This window comes from Semicossyphus pulcher, unplaced genomic scaffold (assembly GCF_022749685.1).
Source record: "Semicossyphus pulcher isolate SPU_LCO1_2020_fin unplaced genomic scaffold, fSemPul1.0.p SCAF_13, whole genome shotgun sequence".
NCBI lineage: Eukaryota > Metazoa > Chordata > Actinopteri > Labriformes > Labridae > Semicossyphus > Semicossyphus pulcher.
In genome coordinates this window covers 25313565-25332813 of record NW_027211637.1, presented here as the reverse complement: position 1 = coordinate 25332813, position 19249 = coordinate 25313565, and the positions used below count along the sequence as shown (strand labels likewise).

Here is a 19249-nt window from a genome sequence, read left to right as displayed (position 1 = left end):
AATGTATTTGTTGGACTTTTTCAGCGACTCCACATGGCAGCAGGACGGTGTGTTTGAGTTTGTCCTAAAATAGAGCACTGTGCCCATGTATAAGGAACATATCACTTTAAACAAACATTTTAAACAGCAGAAGAGTTTTGCTAGCTTCTATTAAAATCAAGCTTCATTGCAGCAAGTGAATATCACAAACGGAGAGCCAGTGTGATTGGCTGCGTTTCCACATCTGGCCCTAAAACAAGCTGCTAAACTCCACTGAATCCGACTTCCTTTCTCACTCTCTCCGCTGCGTCTTGTCTGCGTTCCCGCTCCTCTCCCCGAGAGTGCTTCCACGCTAAAACGACAGGCACTGCGTGTCCTTGACGGCAGCTGGCCCCAGTGAGAAACCAGCCATTTACATGCTAATCTCAACCGCTGCTCACTCTTCAGCCGCTCGCTCGCTATCTGCAGATGGAACATCTCTAATTCCTGCCAGAGCAGAGGGGCGGCAGAGAGGCTTTTGTGCTATATGTGCACTTTTGCATGCATTACAGAAAGTGGTTTCACATTTTGATTCAGGGTGATCCACAGAAGAACTCGGCTGTAGACCAGTATAGAGCTTTATATAATCCAGCAGAGTGGTCGTTGGAGTTTCTCGCTCTCATTTAACGACCTTGAATATGAGAGTTTCTATATGTCTGTCTTAACCCTTGACCTTAAACTCTTCTCCTCTTGTGCTTTAACTCACATTTCTGCCAGGAATTTCCAGCCTGTGGTGTTTCAAAGATGTTGGTCACTGTGCCATTGTCAGATTCACACCTATTTTTCCTTTTTAAATGTGTCATTCCTTTGTGCCGCCATTGCTTTGTCACTATCAATGTGCAGCTTCAAACAATGCTCTTCTTTCTGCCTCTCTGTTTCGTCGCTGATTGTCTTGTCTGTCTCTCTGCTTCTTCCATGTCTCTGTGTGTCCTCCGTCCGTCCGTCTCTGGTCCCTCCCGTCAGTGTCCGGCCGTCGTCTATCTCAGGGCAGCCCACCTCGGCTCCCAGCACTCCCACGGCAGCCGGTTATGCCACTCTGTTACCCACCAGTCTGACTGTTCACAGCTTCGTCAGCCTCCATCAGTACTGCTGCCCCACTGCTGACCAAAGCTTGCAGCGGGAGGACAGGTAAGGGCCGCTGCAGGGCACTGAGAACCCATTAGGAGCCCTGCAACAACCCCAAATCCTCTCACCCACCTCCAGATCGCACTCTGTCGCCTTTCACCGTCACATTCTTTTTATTTCATCCTCGTCTGCCTGGTTTACCTTCCTGCAACCTTCCTTTTTCTTCTAATCCCAACTAAGAGCCCTTGTTTCAGTCCCCTGCTGCTCCCAGTTGTGACTAATAGCTCGAGTTAGGCCCTTAAACCAGAGAGATTGAGAGGGAGCATTTATCTGCTCTAAGTCGAGGGACTGAGGTGCACTGAGTCACTATTGAACCTGCTGAATTCTTTCCCTCTTCTCTCTCCTTTCCTCATGTCTCCCCCACCTGATGCTGTTCTCAGACACATCAGTGCATGATGCTCCAACACTGCCACCTAATGGCATCACACAGCTGTGATATGTGCATTTTCTCACTGTATGGGAAACACTATTCTCATAAATATGCCTTTTATGTCCCTCTTTTTACGCAAAATTCAGTCTGTCAATTAGAGCTGCAGCAATTAAGTGATTAATCTGCTGTTGAAATGATTCCCCGTCACTTTTGTGAAGGGATTAATCATTTCAAGCAGAAATGTCAAACGTGTTGCTTTCAGCTTCTTAAATGGGAGGATTTGATGCTTCTTTTTTTTTTTTTTTTCGCACCAAAGAAGCAATTTAAAGACGCCCAATTATTTGACTTTTATGAAGTAAAAGAATCGTTAATAATAATTGGCATATTTATCGATAAATGAAATAATTGTGATGAGCATTTTATAGAGTAAAAGATTAATCGATTAATTGTGAAAATAAAATAAAGTTAGTTGCAGTCCTGTTTCTAACATGCCATCTCAGGTTGTGCAGTGTAACAGTTGAAGCAGATTAGCTACAGCTCTGGAAACAATTAAGAGACTCTCTCGCTCCACATGTTCTATAAACCAGCGTCTCTCTCTTCATGTCATAGCCAGCCCAATCCAATCCTAACCACTGAAAACCTCCTGAATGTGGAAGGTCATGAGCCATCGAAAAAAGACGAGCTGCCTGAATTTTAGCACCAAGAGCGGCCTCACGTCACCCAACAGCAATGTGAAAGGCTGATGACAGCATGCCAAGATGCATGAAAGCTGTAATTAAAAACCAGGTTATTCCACCACATGTTGATTTCTGAACTCGTCCTGAGTATTAGTATTCTGTTTACACATAAACTTGTTTTCTTTGCATTATTTAATGTCTGAAAAACATCTTTTTGGGATCTTTAAGTGCTAACCTCGAAGATTTCAGTTTCGTTCTCTTTGGCGGCACCTGTGGTGATAAAGGGTAATTGCGGGAGCACACTTCCCAGATATCCAGACAGTGTTGCATGTGTGACGTCCACGGTTGGCTCCGGTTGTAACTCTTGATTTTCCTTTATCTGAGCGTCCAATTTGTTTCTTTTTCTTTGGATTTTCACTTCTTGTTGAAGTTGTATCTGTAGTCATCCATCTTTTCTTTGTTTGTTCAGCCATAGGAGATTACTGTTTACTCGCAACACTTGCAGAAACAGCCGCTTAGCTCCACCTACCCTCTCTGGCAGACCAACCACTGCTGGCTGATGGAAAACGCGTCGCTAACTGGGCGCCACTTGCGACTTTTTCTGCGAGAGTTGCCACAGACACCCAGTCTGTAATACTGCAAATGCAAAGGCTTTCATCAGTGGGCCATAGGCTCAGTCACCATTGTGTTACCTCATTCGACGATTGATAGTGACCTTACAGACATTTATTTAAGTGAAAATCTTCGAGATTTCTTTAACCAGCCGTCATTTCCTGCAAATTAAAGACCTGAATGAGAATATTTTATTTGGAAGGAGGAGAAATGTTGTATAGAATAAAACAAAAGCTCATTTTACACAAACACAAACCTATAAACCTCTTAATTTCTTCCTGAGCTGTATATGCAGGAGGTGTTTCCCTCTTTATTAGTGTTTGTTGGACAAAAGAAGCAATCTGAAGACGTCCCTTGATGATCATACTTTTAACATTTTATAGATTAATCGATTAATCAGAATAAAATTGGTATATCCGTCTATGGTAGAGATAATTGTTAGTTGCAGCCTTACGCTCTGTGCTTCTCTAGCTTTCTGCTTTTTATGTGTCTCATGCTGTTTTTCGCTCTCTCTTTCTCCCCCCTCCTCTGTCCTGTCCGTCTGCCTTCCTGTGTTTCTATCTCTGTTTTTGTTTTTTGTTTTTTTTGTGCCTCGTCCCGTGTTGCTTTCCAAGAGAGGAGGGTGAGGATGAGGGTGCCCATCAGTTCTGTTGTTCTGCCTCAGGCTGCAGTAGCCCCTCCTCTCGCTGAGCCGAGGTGTGACCGACCGCACAACGTCTCACTCGCCCATTTACCTGTGAAAAAGACTCTCACAGTTTATGCTGCCAGAAAACGGAGACCTCACTGTGTAACCAAAAAAAAAACAACAACGTCTATTCAAAGAATTTTAGAAGAAACGCATGCAACCTGTAGTCTTTCTGATGCTTATGTGCTTTCATTGACTTACTCATGCATCATATGGTTTGTGCATTAATTTCCTGTTGTTGTTTTCTCTCTTTGCTATTTATTTCATTTCTTGCAGCCATGTCAAGCTGTCAGAACGCATCGCCATCGTCCGCTCGTTACTGTCGCGCTCATGCTTATCTCGGATCCACTAGTTGAGTCATGTCAGTTTGGATGTGCCCCGTAGTCACCATTTGTTATCTGTGCAAATCACTATGCAGTCACCAACCGTTATGCAATGTCACAGATGTTACCCTCCTATGTGATGTAAAGATTATTTGATTGTTCCTTCACATTCTGCTCGACCTTGAAGAGATTTATCTTTCTGGACTGAATAAAGATCTCTAGTTCCTCATCCTGTTCTTCCTCTATATGTCTTTACTGTAATGTCTCCGTGTTGTTTCCGCCATGCTGGATTGTCGCTCGTACACACCCATCCCCGCTCGTCTCCTCCTCGAGCATAATGTACTCATCCACGCGCAAAACTTAATTATAGAAATTCTATTTTCAGTTACGTATTGATTGTGTGGTGTGTGTGTGTGCATAATCCTTGAATGTTAATGCTTTCCTCTGCAGAACACACAGTATGCGCCCTGTTACCGTTGGCAACCAAGTTTGGATGAAAATCAGCCTTGTTCTTAGCCAAAAATTGTACACTTTTTCCAAACATTGCAGTGTGTGTGTGTAATCCTCCATGTGATGGTGAATCATGGAAACTCAGGACAGCTATTATCTGTGCACACTGCAGCAATACGAACCACTGAACCTCAGAGAGCATGATCTACTTACATCTACGGTTCATTATACTGTAACTTCTTTTATGACAATCTCCTCATGATTTATGTCTCGCTTTTTTCCCCCTTTCATCCATGTTGATTATGTCTCCAACTAAAAGCTGCTTAATATCATCTCACTGGTTTAACTTCCTCCCCTTGCCTTCATCTGCATTCATGTCGGCAGCACAAACATCAAGGTCAAACATTTGATCTCAAAAGTGGGACTCTAAAGCAAAAAAGAAAACAAGTAACACTTCTTATATCTCTCCTCCCCGTTCTTTTCAATAAATGAATGCACTTCTTCAACGTGTCTCTCGTCTATTCCTGTTGTTATGGTGACGTTTTTCTTCCTCTGTTTTGTTTGGTCTTGTGTTGTGTAATTACAGTGACTGTGCGTGTGTGTGTGTCGGGGATCTGGAGCAGGGAGGGAGGAGGGAGGGAGGGAGGGAGGGAGGGAGGGGAAGAAAAAAAACGCCGGGCAGGGTGAGGGAAGTTTATAGACTGTCAAAATGACTGTGAAGAATGTAGCCTGGACAGCTTTTCAGGGCGAGCAAGAGTGAATGTGAAAGTGTGTATGAAGGAGTCAGAGAGAGAGAGAGAGAGAGAGAGAGGGTGTGTGTTTGTTATTAGGCTGCTCCAGTTAGTGTGGGACCTTCTCTGACAGTAGCAGCATGGTAAGAACTTTTCCTTCACTTTCAAAATGGACAAAAAAGTGCATTGAGTTTGGCACCAATGAGAGAAGATGTTTGTGTTTATATGGTGGCCAACATGCAGCGTTAAAATGAACTGACTCATCGTATATGGGCAGAAAACAAAAGATAAATAGCGTCTGTTAAGTGCTTATAATTAATGAAGCTTTTTTTTGTCATGTTTTTAAAAGGAAGACATTTATTTAGAAGGAAAGTGACATAAATGGAAGAGGAAAGGTTGATGAATGTGCTGCGGAGAGGTGTGCTCTGTGTGACAGCGCATACATGCCGTTCAGATGACTGATCACATACCTTTCAAAGCCTGAATTATGAGCCAGGCTGTCCTGGGGTGTCAATCACGAGGGAATGCATACGCAGCATACAGGACGTATGACATAAAAAATGACTATTACCTCTACAGGAAGTGCCACACACACACATCTCCAAAGGTTTGTTGTGTTAGTTTGACGGATTTGTCAACTACAATGAAAGCCTGCAGTCAGCGCTTTGGTGATATGTGAGCACGAGATCTGTAGACGCCAAATCTGAAAGTGAATCAGTCAAAAGGCATGAAAATTATGCAGTGTCATTGGGAACAGTCTCACAAATAGAGGATGTCAAATACAGATAAACTACCATTTGCTAACAAGAAAGGAGGAGGTAATTTCCCTCCACATAAACAAGACTTATCGCTTCATTCTTTCTTGCTTCAGTGCTTCAGAGATTATCTCACAAGTTTATGCTTACAAAACGCAGGCACTTTCCAGCTCCGTCATTCTGTAGCCTCTGGCCTTTTATGTCTTCATTTTAGTGGATTAACTGTCATCCTCTGCTAACAAAACCACAGAGCGAGTTTGAGCTCTGAACTGGAGGGTCTGGGTCACAAGTGAACAGTGTGTGTGTGTGTGTGTGTGTGTGTGTGTGATGGGAAGCTCACAGCTCGAGAAGTGGCAGAAGAGAGTTGGCGGTGGAGGAATTCTCGGATCTGACCCATGAATGATTTGATTGTTTCCTTTCAGTTTGAAGGAATGGGATCACATGTGACAAAGAAAGTGCATATTGTTTCATGTTGGAAAACATTAATGACACTGTTTTTTTAAATCTCTTTAAGCCCTGACGTTGATGGTAAATATCACATCAGCAAAATAATAGCAGGGATCTTGCTGCAGGACCTCCTGTTCCTTTAATCCTTCATCGTCCATATTTTGGTCGCAGAGGCGATCTGATAAGCTCTGAAACAAACAACAAAAGAGACCCACAAGTAGTTAACTACTCTGAGTCAATGCTCAGGTGAAAATGAGTCAACAGACAGATCAATGCAATTATTGGCATCTCCATGGCAGACAGCAGGGAGGTTAATCCCCCAGTCTGCATGTCCTGCTGCGGGTTCGATAGCACAGTCAGACCTGCTGCTGCTGCTGCTCCTCACACACACACACACACACACACACACACTGTCAGCACATCAATATTATATGAGCACGGGACTGCGTGGAGTTGACATTGTACTTTACTGCTTATTCAGTTTTCTCTCATTGAGTCTCTTGTCAATGCCTTTTTTTTTTATTCCTTCAACACTATCAGCGATCGCTCCTCTGTTTATTAGATTCCAACCATCTGCTTCAGCTCCAATTAAACGGTTGTGGGTAGTGAAACTCCGGGCCGGTCTTTATGAGGGAGCCTCCAGAGAGCACCTCTTCTCTGGCACTGTAACAAGAATACAGGGTGTCTTACATAAGTAATGAGGTGGTGCAGATGCCAGCTGCGATATGGCCGCACTCATGTTTTATACAACAAACTTTTTACTCGTATATCATTCTCACCTTGTGCCTCGCCGAAATATTACCGCCCGGCTGTTGCTGCAGGCAAAACCAAATGAAAGTCTTGTTTAATGCATGCATGCCTGGAGGTGGATTGAAAGGCCTCGCATAGGGAGAAGAAATCAATGTTGGAACAGAGTCTAATTTATTTCAAATATTCCACCAAACTTTGAGACTTTTAATGGGTATCTCTTCTAACTCTAAAAGGAGGACATTTAAAACTTGCTGCATGCACACTCTGGAGATGAAAGTCTATGTGGTAATGTCACATAATCCATACAGTTGATAATTGATTCAGTGGTAGAAAAGCCACTACAGAAAATATCCCTCTCACCTGAAGTATTTTCCTTCTCCATCTTCACCAGAAGCGACATGACAGCCGAAGTTTGTCAGGATTTTGAGGTCAAGTCAATCCAGAGGAACACGCATGAATATTCAAACACATTAATGAAACTAGGCTTGTGGCTCCTGAATTTTTTGCGCCGCATGTATTTTAGGTTTCTGTGACTCAGTTGAATGAGCAAATACCATCTGCTCCTGCTGATGTGCATGACAGCGAGGCCGGTTCGCTGCTTGTGTCGACCTGTTGGCACCGAGCAGAGTCACTCTTAGTAGTTTCCATTCCTTAAAAGGAGCAACTCTGAAGAAGGCAGCATTTTCTATTCAAACAGATTACCCAAGATGGTGTATAAATAGAAACTAAAGTAAGGTGATAAATTTAGACTACGATTCTTCCCAAACTAACAAGTTCAGACGATGCTCTTTTTGCAAACTCCATTCTGCATTTTAATTTGTTTTCTTAAGTATTATGTAGACTTGTCATTCACAACCTGTGGAGCATCTTGAACACCCACCTCAGTGGTGATAACAGTCAACACATTGTCATGGCAACTACGCTTCTCATCATAACAACTGCCTTACCGCCCACAAAGGTCCCACAGCAACCGTCACCAAGCAACCCCCTCCCTCTCCTCAGCTTCTCTATTTAAGGAGCTGAAGAGGAGGAGGACGAATGGTAAATGATGCTGCACAAAGAAAAATACAAGATTTCTAAGAGGAGAAGGAGTTTTGTGTAACAACTTGTTGCTCTTAATTAGTTAGCTTTAGGTGTAAACAAAGCACAGCTTGTTAATGATGTGAGTAATTCTCTGCAATTAGTATAAATATGAATCTATGGATTTCATGTAATATATGATTCGGATTAGCTGTGCTTAAATGTGCACTCCTGTAGATGTCAGAATTGTGTCTTTGAAACTCTGGGCCCCTGTGTTGTGCAACATAATAAAGTTGTCCTCAGTGTTGTTGTTAGACTCAACAATGATTTAGCCGGGTCATGTGCCGCCTGAAGGCACAGGATGTCCTCCTGAAAGACCCTTTAATGTACACAGTTTCCTCTGTTCTGTTTCAAAGATGTACGAGTCCTGATGTACGAACTGGCATGTGGTGTTTATCTAGCTGAATCACTTTCATAATGAGAAGTGCAACAAATGAGAACACGTACAAAATATTTCCTTTTTTGTCGAAAAGCCTTTTCCACCCTGTGTTGTTGTTACAACTACACACTAACACAGGAAGTCTGTCATCAAATGGAACAGCGATAACTCAAGGAGGGAGGAAAGAGCACATTAGCTTACTCACACAAAGCAAAGATGGTCAAAGTCAACATGGCGCTATTCTTTTTCCACTTAATGAATGTGTGATGCAGAGAAACAGAAACTATGCAAAACGTAGAAACCACACAAACAAAACGACACCACAAACATTTGCCTGTATCGTGTGGCTAATGTAGAGCTCTGCCTGCCGTTCTGTCTTGTTATGGGACAGGACACAGCTGACAGGAGGGGGTGCGGCTAACGCAAGGAGGAAATGTTGGCAGGAGCATGTGACTGCAGTTGTTCTCAGAAACAGACTGACTAATTGACTTGTCTGGGTAGAAGTACGTAAGAGGACGCTGGAGGATTTCTGGACTAACTTTAGGGCTGTTTTATGGTTTTTGGTATGCGTCCTGCACGACTCCATTTGGCTACTGGTGATTTGATTTTGGTGCAAAATCTTAGCACCTTGCTGCCTGTCCAGTAGACTGAGACTTAATCGTGGAGGAGGAACTGCATGTGTTGTGTGTCACGATATTTCTCAGGGATGTAATGTGCCTGTGTAATACCTGCGGCTAACCTGGTCTTTCCTGTCAGTATGGTGCTGCTGGTATGTGGAGGAGTGTGTTGATGACTCCTCAGAATGTGATATCAGTGCTGCGTTTGTCAGACAGGAATACACCGGGACAAAGAAGAACGTGAGGAAAGGGAAGGGCAGTGCATTAAAAGTAGTAAGCTTGGCTGAATGTAGTCGTTTATTAACTCAGAGACCTTTATATCTGTTGGATCAACGTATAATATAGGTCAAGGAATGTGGTCAGAACTCAGGCTTTGGCACTGATTAGAAGTGACATCATGAGCTCCACTAAGAGATGGTTAACTGCCCGTCGCTCTAAAGTTTACATGTAAGTCCTTTTCTGCAGAATTTGCTGACACTGAACTTACTCAATCATTATTCAGTGTCTCGTTTGAGCTTTTTACACTTCAAAGTGTTTGGTGTTATATTTTGTCGTGACACCTATTACTCAGAAGTGGCTCATTCCAAAAGCTTCTGCTGATTTTCTCTTGTAGTGTGGAAGGGGACTCCCAGTGTCCAGAGACGGGCACCCACAAAGACAGCTCATTCGGCCAGTCACCTTACCTCCGTGGCTCTGAGCGCTACACTGACAGCGGCACCAGCAGCGTACCGTCCGGATCCAGGGACCCTTCATGCGTGTCTGCCTCCAGTTCAGCCAGCTTGGCTTGGGCACTGCGAACACGACACCAACCTGCGAGTCTGGCCCTCCGCAAGCAGGAGGAAGAGGAGAACAAGAGATGCAAGGCCCTTTCGGACAGCTACGAACTCTCGACAGATCTCCAGGATAAGAAGGTATCAATGCCGAGGATGCTGTTGCTTAAAGGATTTGTGTTGCAAATGTTTGTGTTCTTTGGAGGCTCTAGCAGACTTAACGCAGATAAAGGATTCCTTTCAGTCAAGGTTCTTTGGTGCAAGACATCTAGATGCTCATTATGTAATCTGTGTTCCTCTTTGCTTCCCCCCCACACACCTTTTGCCAGGTGGAGATGCTGGAAAGAAAATATGGAGGCTCCTTTGTAAGCCGCAGAGCAGCGAGGACCATTCAGACAGCCTTCAGACAGTATCGCATGAACAAGAACTTTGAGCGCCTCAGAAGTTCCGCTTCAGAGAGTCGCATGACCCGTCGCATCATCCTTTCCAACATGAGACTACAATATTCCTTTGACGAGCGACAGCCTCAACAGCAGGCCCAAACACAAACAAACTTCACCCACAGTGTGGCCATAGGACCTCCTCATTCCCCTGACCCAGACCGCCCAGGAGACTACACCCACCTAGAGGACTCCTTCTCCAAACAGGTAACATTGTAATTTAAATCTTCCTCAAAGGTCTTTACAGTGACGGAAAGAAGCAAAGAAAAAAAAAGGAGAACAGAACTAATCAAACAAGCTGACAAAGTAAACCAAAAGACGTATCTAATCCGCTAGTCAGGCTTACATGGCAGCACTAGACTCTCATGAGCATTACATTTTAATTTCTATTGCAGATATTCTAGCAAATGTACAAATAACAAGCTTTACTTCTGGACATTAGGACTGAATCCTACCTGAATTTGTGCTCCCCTTAGGTCAAGTCTTTAGCTGACTCCATAGACGATGCCCTTACCTGCCGCGCAGGACGCGATGACTCCCAGGAGGGCAGCAGGGAGGGTGGAGGAATTAGTGAAGACTTTGGGGAGTGCGTGTGGAGCAGCAGCAGCAACCCCTCCTCCCAAAGAGGTTTGGGAGAGCGAGCCAGGGGTGCTGGAGGAGGACTCAGTATGCACGGCGACAGCACGGCCACCTCGTACAGTGATGTTACCCTTTACATGGATGATGGCATGCCGTCATCCCCGCTTTCCCTGGATCGGGCACCCAGCAGCACAGACACAGAGTACTGGGGCCCCGGCGGTGGTGTCGGAGGGCGTGAGGACAGCAGGGACACTGAGGGAGGGGGCAGCAGTAACAGTCGGCGCAGCACTCCTTGTACCGAGTGCAGGGATTATCGTCTAAGGGGCGCACATCTGCCTCTCCTTACTATTGAGCCACCAAGTGACAGCTCAGTGGACATGAGTGACCGATCAGATCGTGGATCTCTGAGCAGACAGTTGGTCTATGAGCAGGAGCCTGGGGTAGGGGCTGGCTCCCCTCAGGGAACCCTTAAACACTCCCCCAACACAGGCACCCGCCCTACATCAACAGCAGCTGCTCAGGGTCAGACCAGGGCCCCTGGCAGACCCATACCCACACACATCCCTCATCAGGTGGCGGCACACCACCACCATCACCACCATCCTATTCACCACCATCAGTACCCTGACACGCCTTCGTCCTCGTCCTCCCCCCAGCAACCCCCCACCACCCCTCTGTCCTCCTCCTCCTCTACAGCTCTGCCCCCTGGTGGCCTGGAGCAGCCGTGCTGCTCAGACGGAGACAACGACTCACTAAACTCTACTACCAACTCCAACGAGACAGTCAACTGCAGTTCTGGCTCCTCATCTCAGGACAGCCTGCGGGAGCCTCTGCCGCCTCTGGGAAAGCAGACCTACCAGAGAGAAAGCCGCCACAGCTGGGACTCCCCGCCTTTCAACAGCGACGTGGTTCAGAGACGCCAGTACCGCATAGGTCTCAACCTCTTCAACAAGTAGGATGCTTGTTTTACTTACGAATTGAAGTTCCTTTGATAGACCATTTGATGGATATGATACATTAATCTGGTCTAGTTGTAGTGAGAAAGTTCTTTTTCCTTGACTATAGGAAGCCAGAGAAAGGGATCCAGTACCTGATAGAGAGAGGTTTTGTATCCGACACTCCAGTTGGGATTGCTCGCTTCATCCTGGAGAGAAAGGGCCTCAGCAGGCAGATGATTGGAGAGTTCCTGGGAAACCGACAGAAACAATTCAACAAAGATGTCTTAGAGTGAGTATGAGAATAGACAGCACAGAAGAGAAGGAATTTTTTAAGAGGGAGACTTGTGCTGGATCAGAAAATGATGAGACGTACCTGTCCAAAAGATCCAGATGAAAATATCTGTCTGTATCTTCAGGGTAAACAAAATTTCAGTTAGGCCGAACACAAACCAACATATGTGACGTCACTTGTGATCTGCGTAGACATGTGATTGTTACTAAGTTTCCAGGTTGTGCAGTAATGAGACTAGTCTGTGATCTCTGCTGTTTTTATTTTAGCTGTGTGGTGGATGAGATGGACTTCTCAGGCATGGACCTTGACGATGCTCTCAGGAAGTTCCAGGCTCAGATCAAAGTTCAAGGAGAAGCCCAAAAAGTGGAGAGGCTCATAGAGGCTTTTAGGTTCGTATGTATGATATAAAACTTTAAGATTCACTCAATTTTAACAGACATTTTAACCTTTCAATATTTTGTTTTTGTGTCTTACGCAGTCAGAGGTACTGTGTGTGCAATCCGACCCTGGTTCGACAGTTCCAGAACCCAGACACCATCTTCATCTTGGCCTTTGCCATAATCCTTCTGAACACAGACATGTACAGTCCCAACGTCAAAGCTGAGAGGAAAATGAAACTTGAGGATTTCATCAAGAATTTGAGAGGTGCTACGAGATGCTCGATGCAATATATACTGAAAAACATTTTGGGCAGTATTTATGATACCTATCTAGTATATTGTCTAGAGATAGACCGATATGGTTTTTTCAGGGCCGATACCGATACCGATTATTAGTAGTCAAGGAGGCCGATAACCGATATTTGAAGCCGATATTCATTTGCAGTAAAAGTGAAAATATTGGTGTCAAAATTTTGAATAACACAAACTCCAACACTTAACTTTATTTAAATGCCTTTAAGCATATGCATCAGAGCCAAAATAACCCAGTATTAATTTGATCCCTTATCGGCTGTCGGATAAAAAAAAAAAAAGACGGATGCCGATATGCGTCGAAATGCCGAATATCGGCGCCGATAATCAGCCCGGCCGATAATAGGTCTATCCCTAATATTGTCTGTAAGTACAACTATGTTATTAGAATGCATTAGATAAGTAAGGGGGAGAATTCAACAGAAATTACAATGCAATTTTTTTTCTTACATCCACATAAGGGATCTGCTCATCTGTCATGTGTTCTCCTTAAGAGAAAACATATTGGTGACGCCCCTAATTTTGCATTTAATTGATAGGTTGGAATATTGAGTACCGTAACCGCATAGTATTATGATTACGATGACAATGCAGCCAATAAATTCTTGCTCTTAGTAGTAATCTGGCATAACCTGTACCTGTTAAACAAGAGACTTAAACAATCATTGGAAGGATTGCACAGCTAGCTTTCTAATACGCTTTTCCCTTTAGTGAGTGAAAACTGGAAAAAAACTCTTGCATCAAAGGACTGTATAATTTATGATTCTTACAGTGTAGTTTCATAAATAGAATTTCCTAAAACCCTTTCTTTCCCTGTCTCCACCCAAGGCGTTGACAATGGTCAGGACATACCCAGGGACCTGCTGGTTGGGATCTACCAGCGGATACAGAAATGGGAGCTACGGACCAATGATGACCATGTGTCCCAAGTGCAGGCAGTGGAGAGAGTCATCGTGGGAAAGAAGCCTGTGAGTTTTCTAACTGGACAAGGCAACAAACAAGGCTTTGCCACTAGTTAAAAGCGTATTAATTTGTACTTTATTTGTCGATACAGGTGCTGTCCCTCCCACACCGTAGGCTGGTGTGTTGCTGCCAGCTCTACGAGGTCCCTGACCCCAACAGACCTCAGAGGACAGGGGTGCACCAACGAGAGGTCTTCCTCTTCAATGACCTTCTGGTGGTACGTCTTACATTCATCACTTCGACAGGCAGGGAAATTAATTAAAACATTTGAAAGGCCATGTAAATAAATTAATATCCCATCTATGTTGATTATCAGGTGACCAAAATTTTCCAGAAGAAGAAAACCTCAGTGACTTACAGTTTCAGACAATCTTTTCCTTTGGTTGAGATGCAAGTGCACATGTTCCAGAACTCCTGTAAGAGACCTTTTTTCTTTTCGAACATTTAAACAATTTCTTTATAAGCCTCTGCAATGACTGACTACTTTATTACTCTTTGTTTGCATCTCTTAGACTACCCTCATGGTATCCGCCTGACCACAGCAGTCCTGGGTGGCGAGAGGAAGGTTCTTATCGTCTTTATGGCACCCAGTCAGCAAGACCGCACCCGCTTTGTAAGCGACCTCAGGGAGAGTGTTGCTGAAGTGCAGGAGATGGAGAAATATAGAGTTGAATGTAAGTACTCCATCTACTGGCCATTATTGTGAACTTGAACTATAGTGGGCATAATATCTGTGTAGGTTTTGGCAATCATACGTTGTTTTTTGTTGTTTATCAAGACACTGGGTGCTGATGGTACCAATTTCTGGCTTGTTTTTCTCTGCACCCTGTCTCTCTCTCATTTTCAATTCCCCTGTGCCCTTTGTGTTTATTTCCAGCGGAGTTGGAGAAACAGAAAGGTGTGATGCGGCCCAGTTTGCTCTCTGGAGGTGTGGTTGGAGGAGGCGTAGGTGTGAAGAGCGATGTGGTGAATGGCACCATGGGAAGGACAAGTTTTGATGACAACTGCGAGGGTCTCAAACGCACAGCGCTCAGCTCATCTCTCAGGGACCTATCGGATACAGGTAAGACAACAGCACCTCAGAGATGGGGGGCAATCCTATCTCCTTCCTGTCACCTGGGTTGAATTGGGTAGCGCAGCTTCTACAGGGATTCATCTGTTGCTAAATCCTATTCCTCTTTCTTGCCGCCATTTAAACACAGCTCATGAAGTTTCTATCTTTTATCATGTGAGCAAACGTTTAAATCTTCCACTCTTTGCTAACTTGACTCTTCCTGGTGGGGTGCAGGGAAACGTGGTCGCAGGAACAGTGTTGGTTCTCTGGACAGTACCATGGAAGTAAGTCTCAAAGACTAGATGTGGACTTGTTAATTAATAGACCTGCCTGCTTTTCCCCTCACTGGTTCTTCATCATTCGAAGCATACTCAGTGTGTGTACAGTGTACAAAGAGATGGTGTGCGCGTGTACATGCATGTGTGTGTGTCCATATGTGTCCATATGTCCTGCACCCGTTGCATGGTTGCGTGTTCATATTTGTCCGAGCATGTACGTAACCTCCAGATACGAATATGTCACGTGTGTGATGATGTAAGTGGGATCTGGGGCCATAGTGCATCTTCCAGGAATTTTTCTAAAGCATGATGATGATCTTTCCTCCCAGGGCTCCATCATTAGCAGCCCACAGCCTCATCAGCGCTACCCAATGCCAGGTGTGATACCTGGCTGCTACGGAACAGAAGACTTCCGGCCTCACCGCCCCATCCTGAGCCCCGGAACGGGGGTGGGGGGTGGGCCGGGGCAGCAACATACCACTGCTGGGACAGGAGTTGGGGGAGTCTCCAGCAGTGTAGAGAGACCAGGAGCGGGGAGCGGCCCTGGGGGGAGCAGCAACAACAACAGCGGCTCCTTCCTGGGATCCCTATTCGGCAGCAAACGCGCCAAACCACCAGGCCCTCTTATTCCACCGGGGCCACCCTTCCCCGCGCCTGTCCCCCCACCGACTACGGGAGGGCCCCCACCTCACTCCCCTTCATCTCTGTGTCAGATGGACGGGGGACCCTCCAAGATCCAGGCATTGCACGCACAATACTGTCACGTGGGCACCGTGCAGCCCCCACCACCTTACTACCATCACCATCGCTACCACGTCCAAACTGTCCCTCCACCTTTGCCAGGTATGGCTCCTCATACTATACAGCGAGGCCCACTACCCTGTCGGCCACCAATTGGCCCCCCACATGTTCCGCACCCGCAGCTGGCCCATCTCTCCCAACTCTCCCAGCATGGCCTTCCGGGTCGTTACGCCAACATGGTGGTGGGATGTCCCCCCCCCCTTTCTCCTCTCTCCCAACATTCCCAGAACCCACAGTTCGCCCTGTACCACGCGCAGCCCACACACTCTATCAGAGGGGGCGGCGTCCCTGGTACCAAACTGCCACTAACCCTGTCTCACTCCCACCCGCACCCCCACGCACACTCCCAAACCCACCCCGGACACGTTCACACACCACACCCAGCCAGCCACACCACCCACCAAGCACACTTTATATTCGGCACGCTGCCCCACAACCTTCCGTCCGCCACCGTCAATGCACATCACGCAGCCACCGCCGCCCCGTATCTGCCCCAGTACCCTCCTCTTTCTTCTATCCCCCCTCCCCCACCACACTCCCCTTTACCCCCCCCTTCGTCCCCCCTTACCCCTCTTACACCTCTCTCCCCTCACCCCCCCCAGCACCCAGGGCAGCCTCAGCAGGGGCCGCAGGTGACGGGGGCTGGAGCGACAGGTACAGGGGGCAGCAGCTCCAAATCCAAGCCTATCAACCGGATAAGTACCGTGGTGTGAGCAGAGTGTCGGGCCCCAGGGGTCACAGGTCAGATTACAGAATGGAGGAGGTTGGCAGAACCAGGGCCAGGACCAAGTCTGCCAGGACAGAAAGTAACAGCAGCAGCGCTAGTGACAAGAGGAAACGCAGTTTGCTTCGTCTCTGTTACTTTCACCTCCGTTTCCCACACATGTAGGTGGAGATACAAAGCACAGCTAGAGTTAGAATAGCATGTGCACACATCTTTGAAACCTGCGCACACAGAAACAGACACATGTGAACAAACTCTGCTCACATTTCTGCACATAATATCAAAAAAGTCTATAGCCATATAATTTAAGATAAATCTAAATCTATATAGTATATTGCCTCAGTTTTAATTGTTTGAAGTCTAGTTGAGTCTGTATGAGACTATTTACATGTACAATACCAAGATGTGATGATGTGACACTGGAGAAACGGAGACCATATATGTCCAGCTGCTTACATGGGAATGTAAATAAAGACTAAATCCCCGAATGCATTCCAACTGAGTTTTGCATTAAAAACAGCAGAGAGTTGCAAAAAATGTCCCTTGACTTTGCAATAATTTCCCTGGCTTCATGATGTCTCCGTCCCTTCTTGCAGGTTCCGCTTTTGCTGACAGGCATCTTTTTTTCTAAAGAAGACCTCAGATATGTTGCTTTGTCTTAAACTTATAAAACCAGTGCACGGTTTCCTGACAGTCTTTTTGCTTAATGGTCTTTTACATGTCAACAGGAGCCGCCTGGCTTTATAATGCATTCCTTGTGGGGTATGGGAAATTACTGATACAATCAATAATATATTTTGAATGTTTCTGAAGCTTCTTGCTGTTTTATTGATATTATAATACCTGCTATGAGTATGATGAATATTGTCCGATATTTGTTTTGATCAGTGATTAATTATATCAGCAGATGTTTGTACATGGTTATAGAGAGTATATGCACATATAAATTCCCTCAGTTTGCCATAGCCACTAGAGGGTGTTCTGATATGTGAAGTGTGATTTATTTCCATAGTACCATGGTTTCCATTGACTTCATCCTTTGAGTAATTAATATTATTGATTGTTGAAAAATAATGAATGAGTTTTTGTTTCGTTTCAATTGATTTCAACACCAACAATATTCCTCCTTTTCTGTTTTGTTTGATGTGAGCAAACAGGGGCACATTTTTTCAAATAACAATCTTGAACTCAGAGAACGGATCTCAGTTAATGTTTTTATTTTTTATATTAATGAGGCTCCGGGTTTTTGGAAAAAGGGCTTAATCATGGTTTTGAAAATTGGGGGATAAAAATCGCTAGAGGATGCAATTCCTGTGTAATCTTACAGCACCTATGCTCACTTCCTCGCAGAAATGAGATTTAGTCATTTTGTGTTTTTCTATGTTTTGAAGAAGCACGCTTTTACATGAGGTTTTGTGGTTTTGCACACGTGATGTCTTAAGTCAGAAATGGCCTTCTTCTTAATCCTCCCTCTTCAGCCAGTTTTTGAAAATTCTACATTTTCAATTGCCATGCCATCCTACCGAGGGCCATAACAAGATTCAAGAATGTAAAAAAAAAAAAGTAACGTTACAGGTACATTCTGTTTATCCCCTTTTTTTCTGTGTCGCCCCTTTTGCTAAAGCTTTTTTGAGGTTGTAGTTGAGTACTGATGCCTTCAGTGCAAATTATTTCAAAGGGAAAACGACATATTTTCTGATTTAGGGGTGAAAGACAGTAAAAAGTCTGTGGGACTAGCTAGCTTTAGAGATGGCAAAGTTCAAAAAGACCTGAATCCTCAAAAAAAGGATTGTACCGTAACTAGGTTTGGAGAAAGTCAAGAATGTCAAACGAAAAATTTACAAGTATGTGTTGGCTAGCCTTTTCTTTTTAATGGTGTCTTTTGACTCTTCTTGCATGAATATATCTGCACTTATTGAATAGATTGTACTGTATAAACCTGAATGTACATATTAAACTATACATAGGCTTCTAATCATAACAATGGGATGAAGTACTCCCATTCTGTATTCAGGTGCGTGCATGTGAGTGCCACTAAGTATGTACATATCAAAGAGGAACAGGAATAGGAGGTGTTGGCCAAAAGGAATATTGACTTCTTTTTCTTTTCTTATTATTTCAGATTGAAGGTGAGAGAATGAGTTATTGTGCTATAAATTGAAGCCTAAAAAAGTTTCTATGTCAGTGCACTTATTGATATCATTTAAAACAAATGATTTCAAAATTTTTCTTTGTGTATGTATTATGTGTACTGAAAGAATAGAGAATTGAGATGTGAATATTTATTGCTTCTGATAAATTAAAGTGTCCTTGCAGTGCCTGTGTCTCCTGTGTTCTGTTTTTACTTATCATACCTTAACCATAAAAAAGCTCTAAACAATCAACTATCAAAAATATAACACAAGTTTACCTTAGGAATATAATGCACTAAAGAAGAGAAGTGGGCTACTTTGCAAATGAATTCTTCACAATAAAAGAAAAAGAAAGTTTAAGATTATAATTTTTCAAATGTTTGGATGCAATGAGAGGGAGGATGACCCCAGGTTTATAGGGGCTTCATGGCAAAATGATAACATCAAAGTACCCGTGGATTTAGGGCCATTTCAGGGTATGTACAGTCCTTTTTTATTTGATAAAAATGATGATATTAATCAAAGAATAAAACTATATTTCACACTACAGTCTTGAACAGCATTTTC

At 44.4% G+C, this 19249-nt stretch overlaps 1 protein-coding gene across 3 annotated transcripts in view; it reads left to right on the top strand.

Annotated features, from left to right (window-relative positions):
• Positions 1 to 18868, top strand: part of iqsec2b (IQ motif and Sec7 domain ArfGEF 2b) — a 30284-nt gene extending 11416 nt beyond the window's left edge. Inside the window, exons 2-14 of one of the 3 annotated variants that reach the window (XM_069659394.1) lie at positions 9633 to 9930; positions 10119 to 10436; positions 10706 to 11760; positions 11874 to 12035; positions 12305 to 12427; positions 12517 to 12683; positions 13559 to 13698; positions 13785 to 13910; positions 14010 to 14109; positions 14206 to 14367; positions 14571 to 14756; positions 14982 to 15031; positions 15369 to 18868. In XM_069659394.1, the coding sequence (XP_069515495.1) occupies positions 9633 to 9930; positions 10119 to 10436; positions 10706 to 11760; positions 11874 to 12035; positions 12305 to 12427; positions 12517 to 12683; positions 13559 to 13698; positions 13785 to 13910; positions 14010 to 14109; positions 14206 to 14367; positions 14571 to 14756; positions 14982 to 15031; positions 15369 to 16715 (4234 nt within the window). In that variant the 3' untranslated portion in view covers positions 16716 to 18868. Of the gene's footprint in view, positions 1 to 9632; positions 9931 to 10118; positions 10437 to 10705; positions 11761 to 11873; positions 12036 to 12304; positions 12428 to 12516; positions 12684 to 13558; positions 13699 to 13784; positions 13911 to 14009; positions 14110 to 14205; positions 14368 to 14570; positions 14757 to 14981; positions 15032 to 15354 lie in introns of all 3 variants that reach the window. The other 2 variants (XM_069659391.1, XM_069659393.1) reach the window with 2 other exon arrangements.
• Positions 18869 to 19249: the final 381 nt, after the last annotated feature.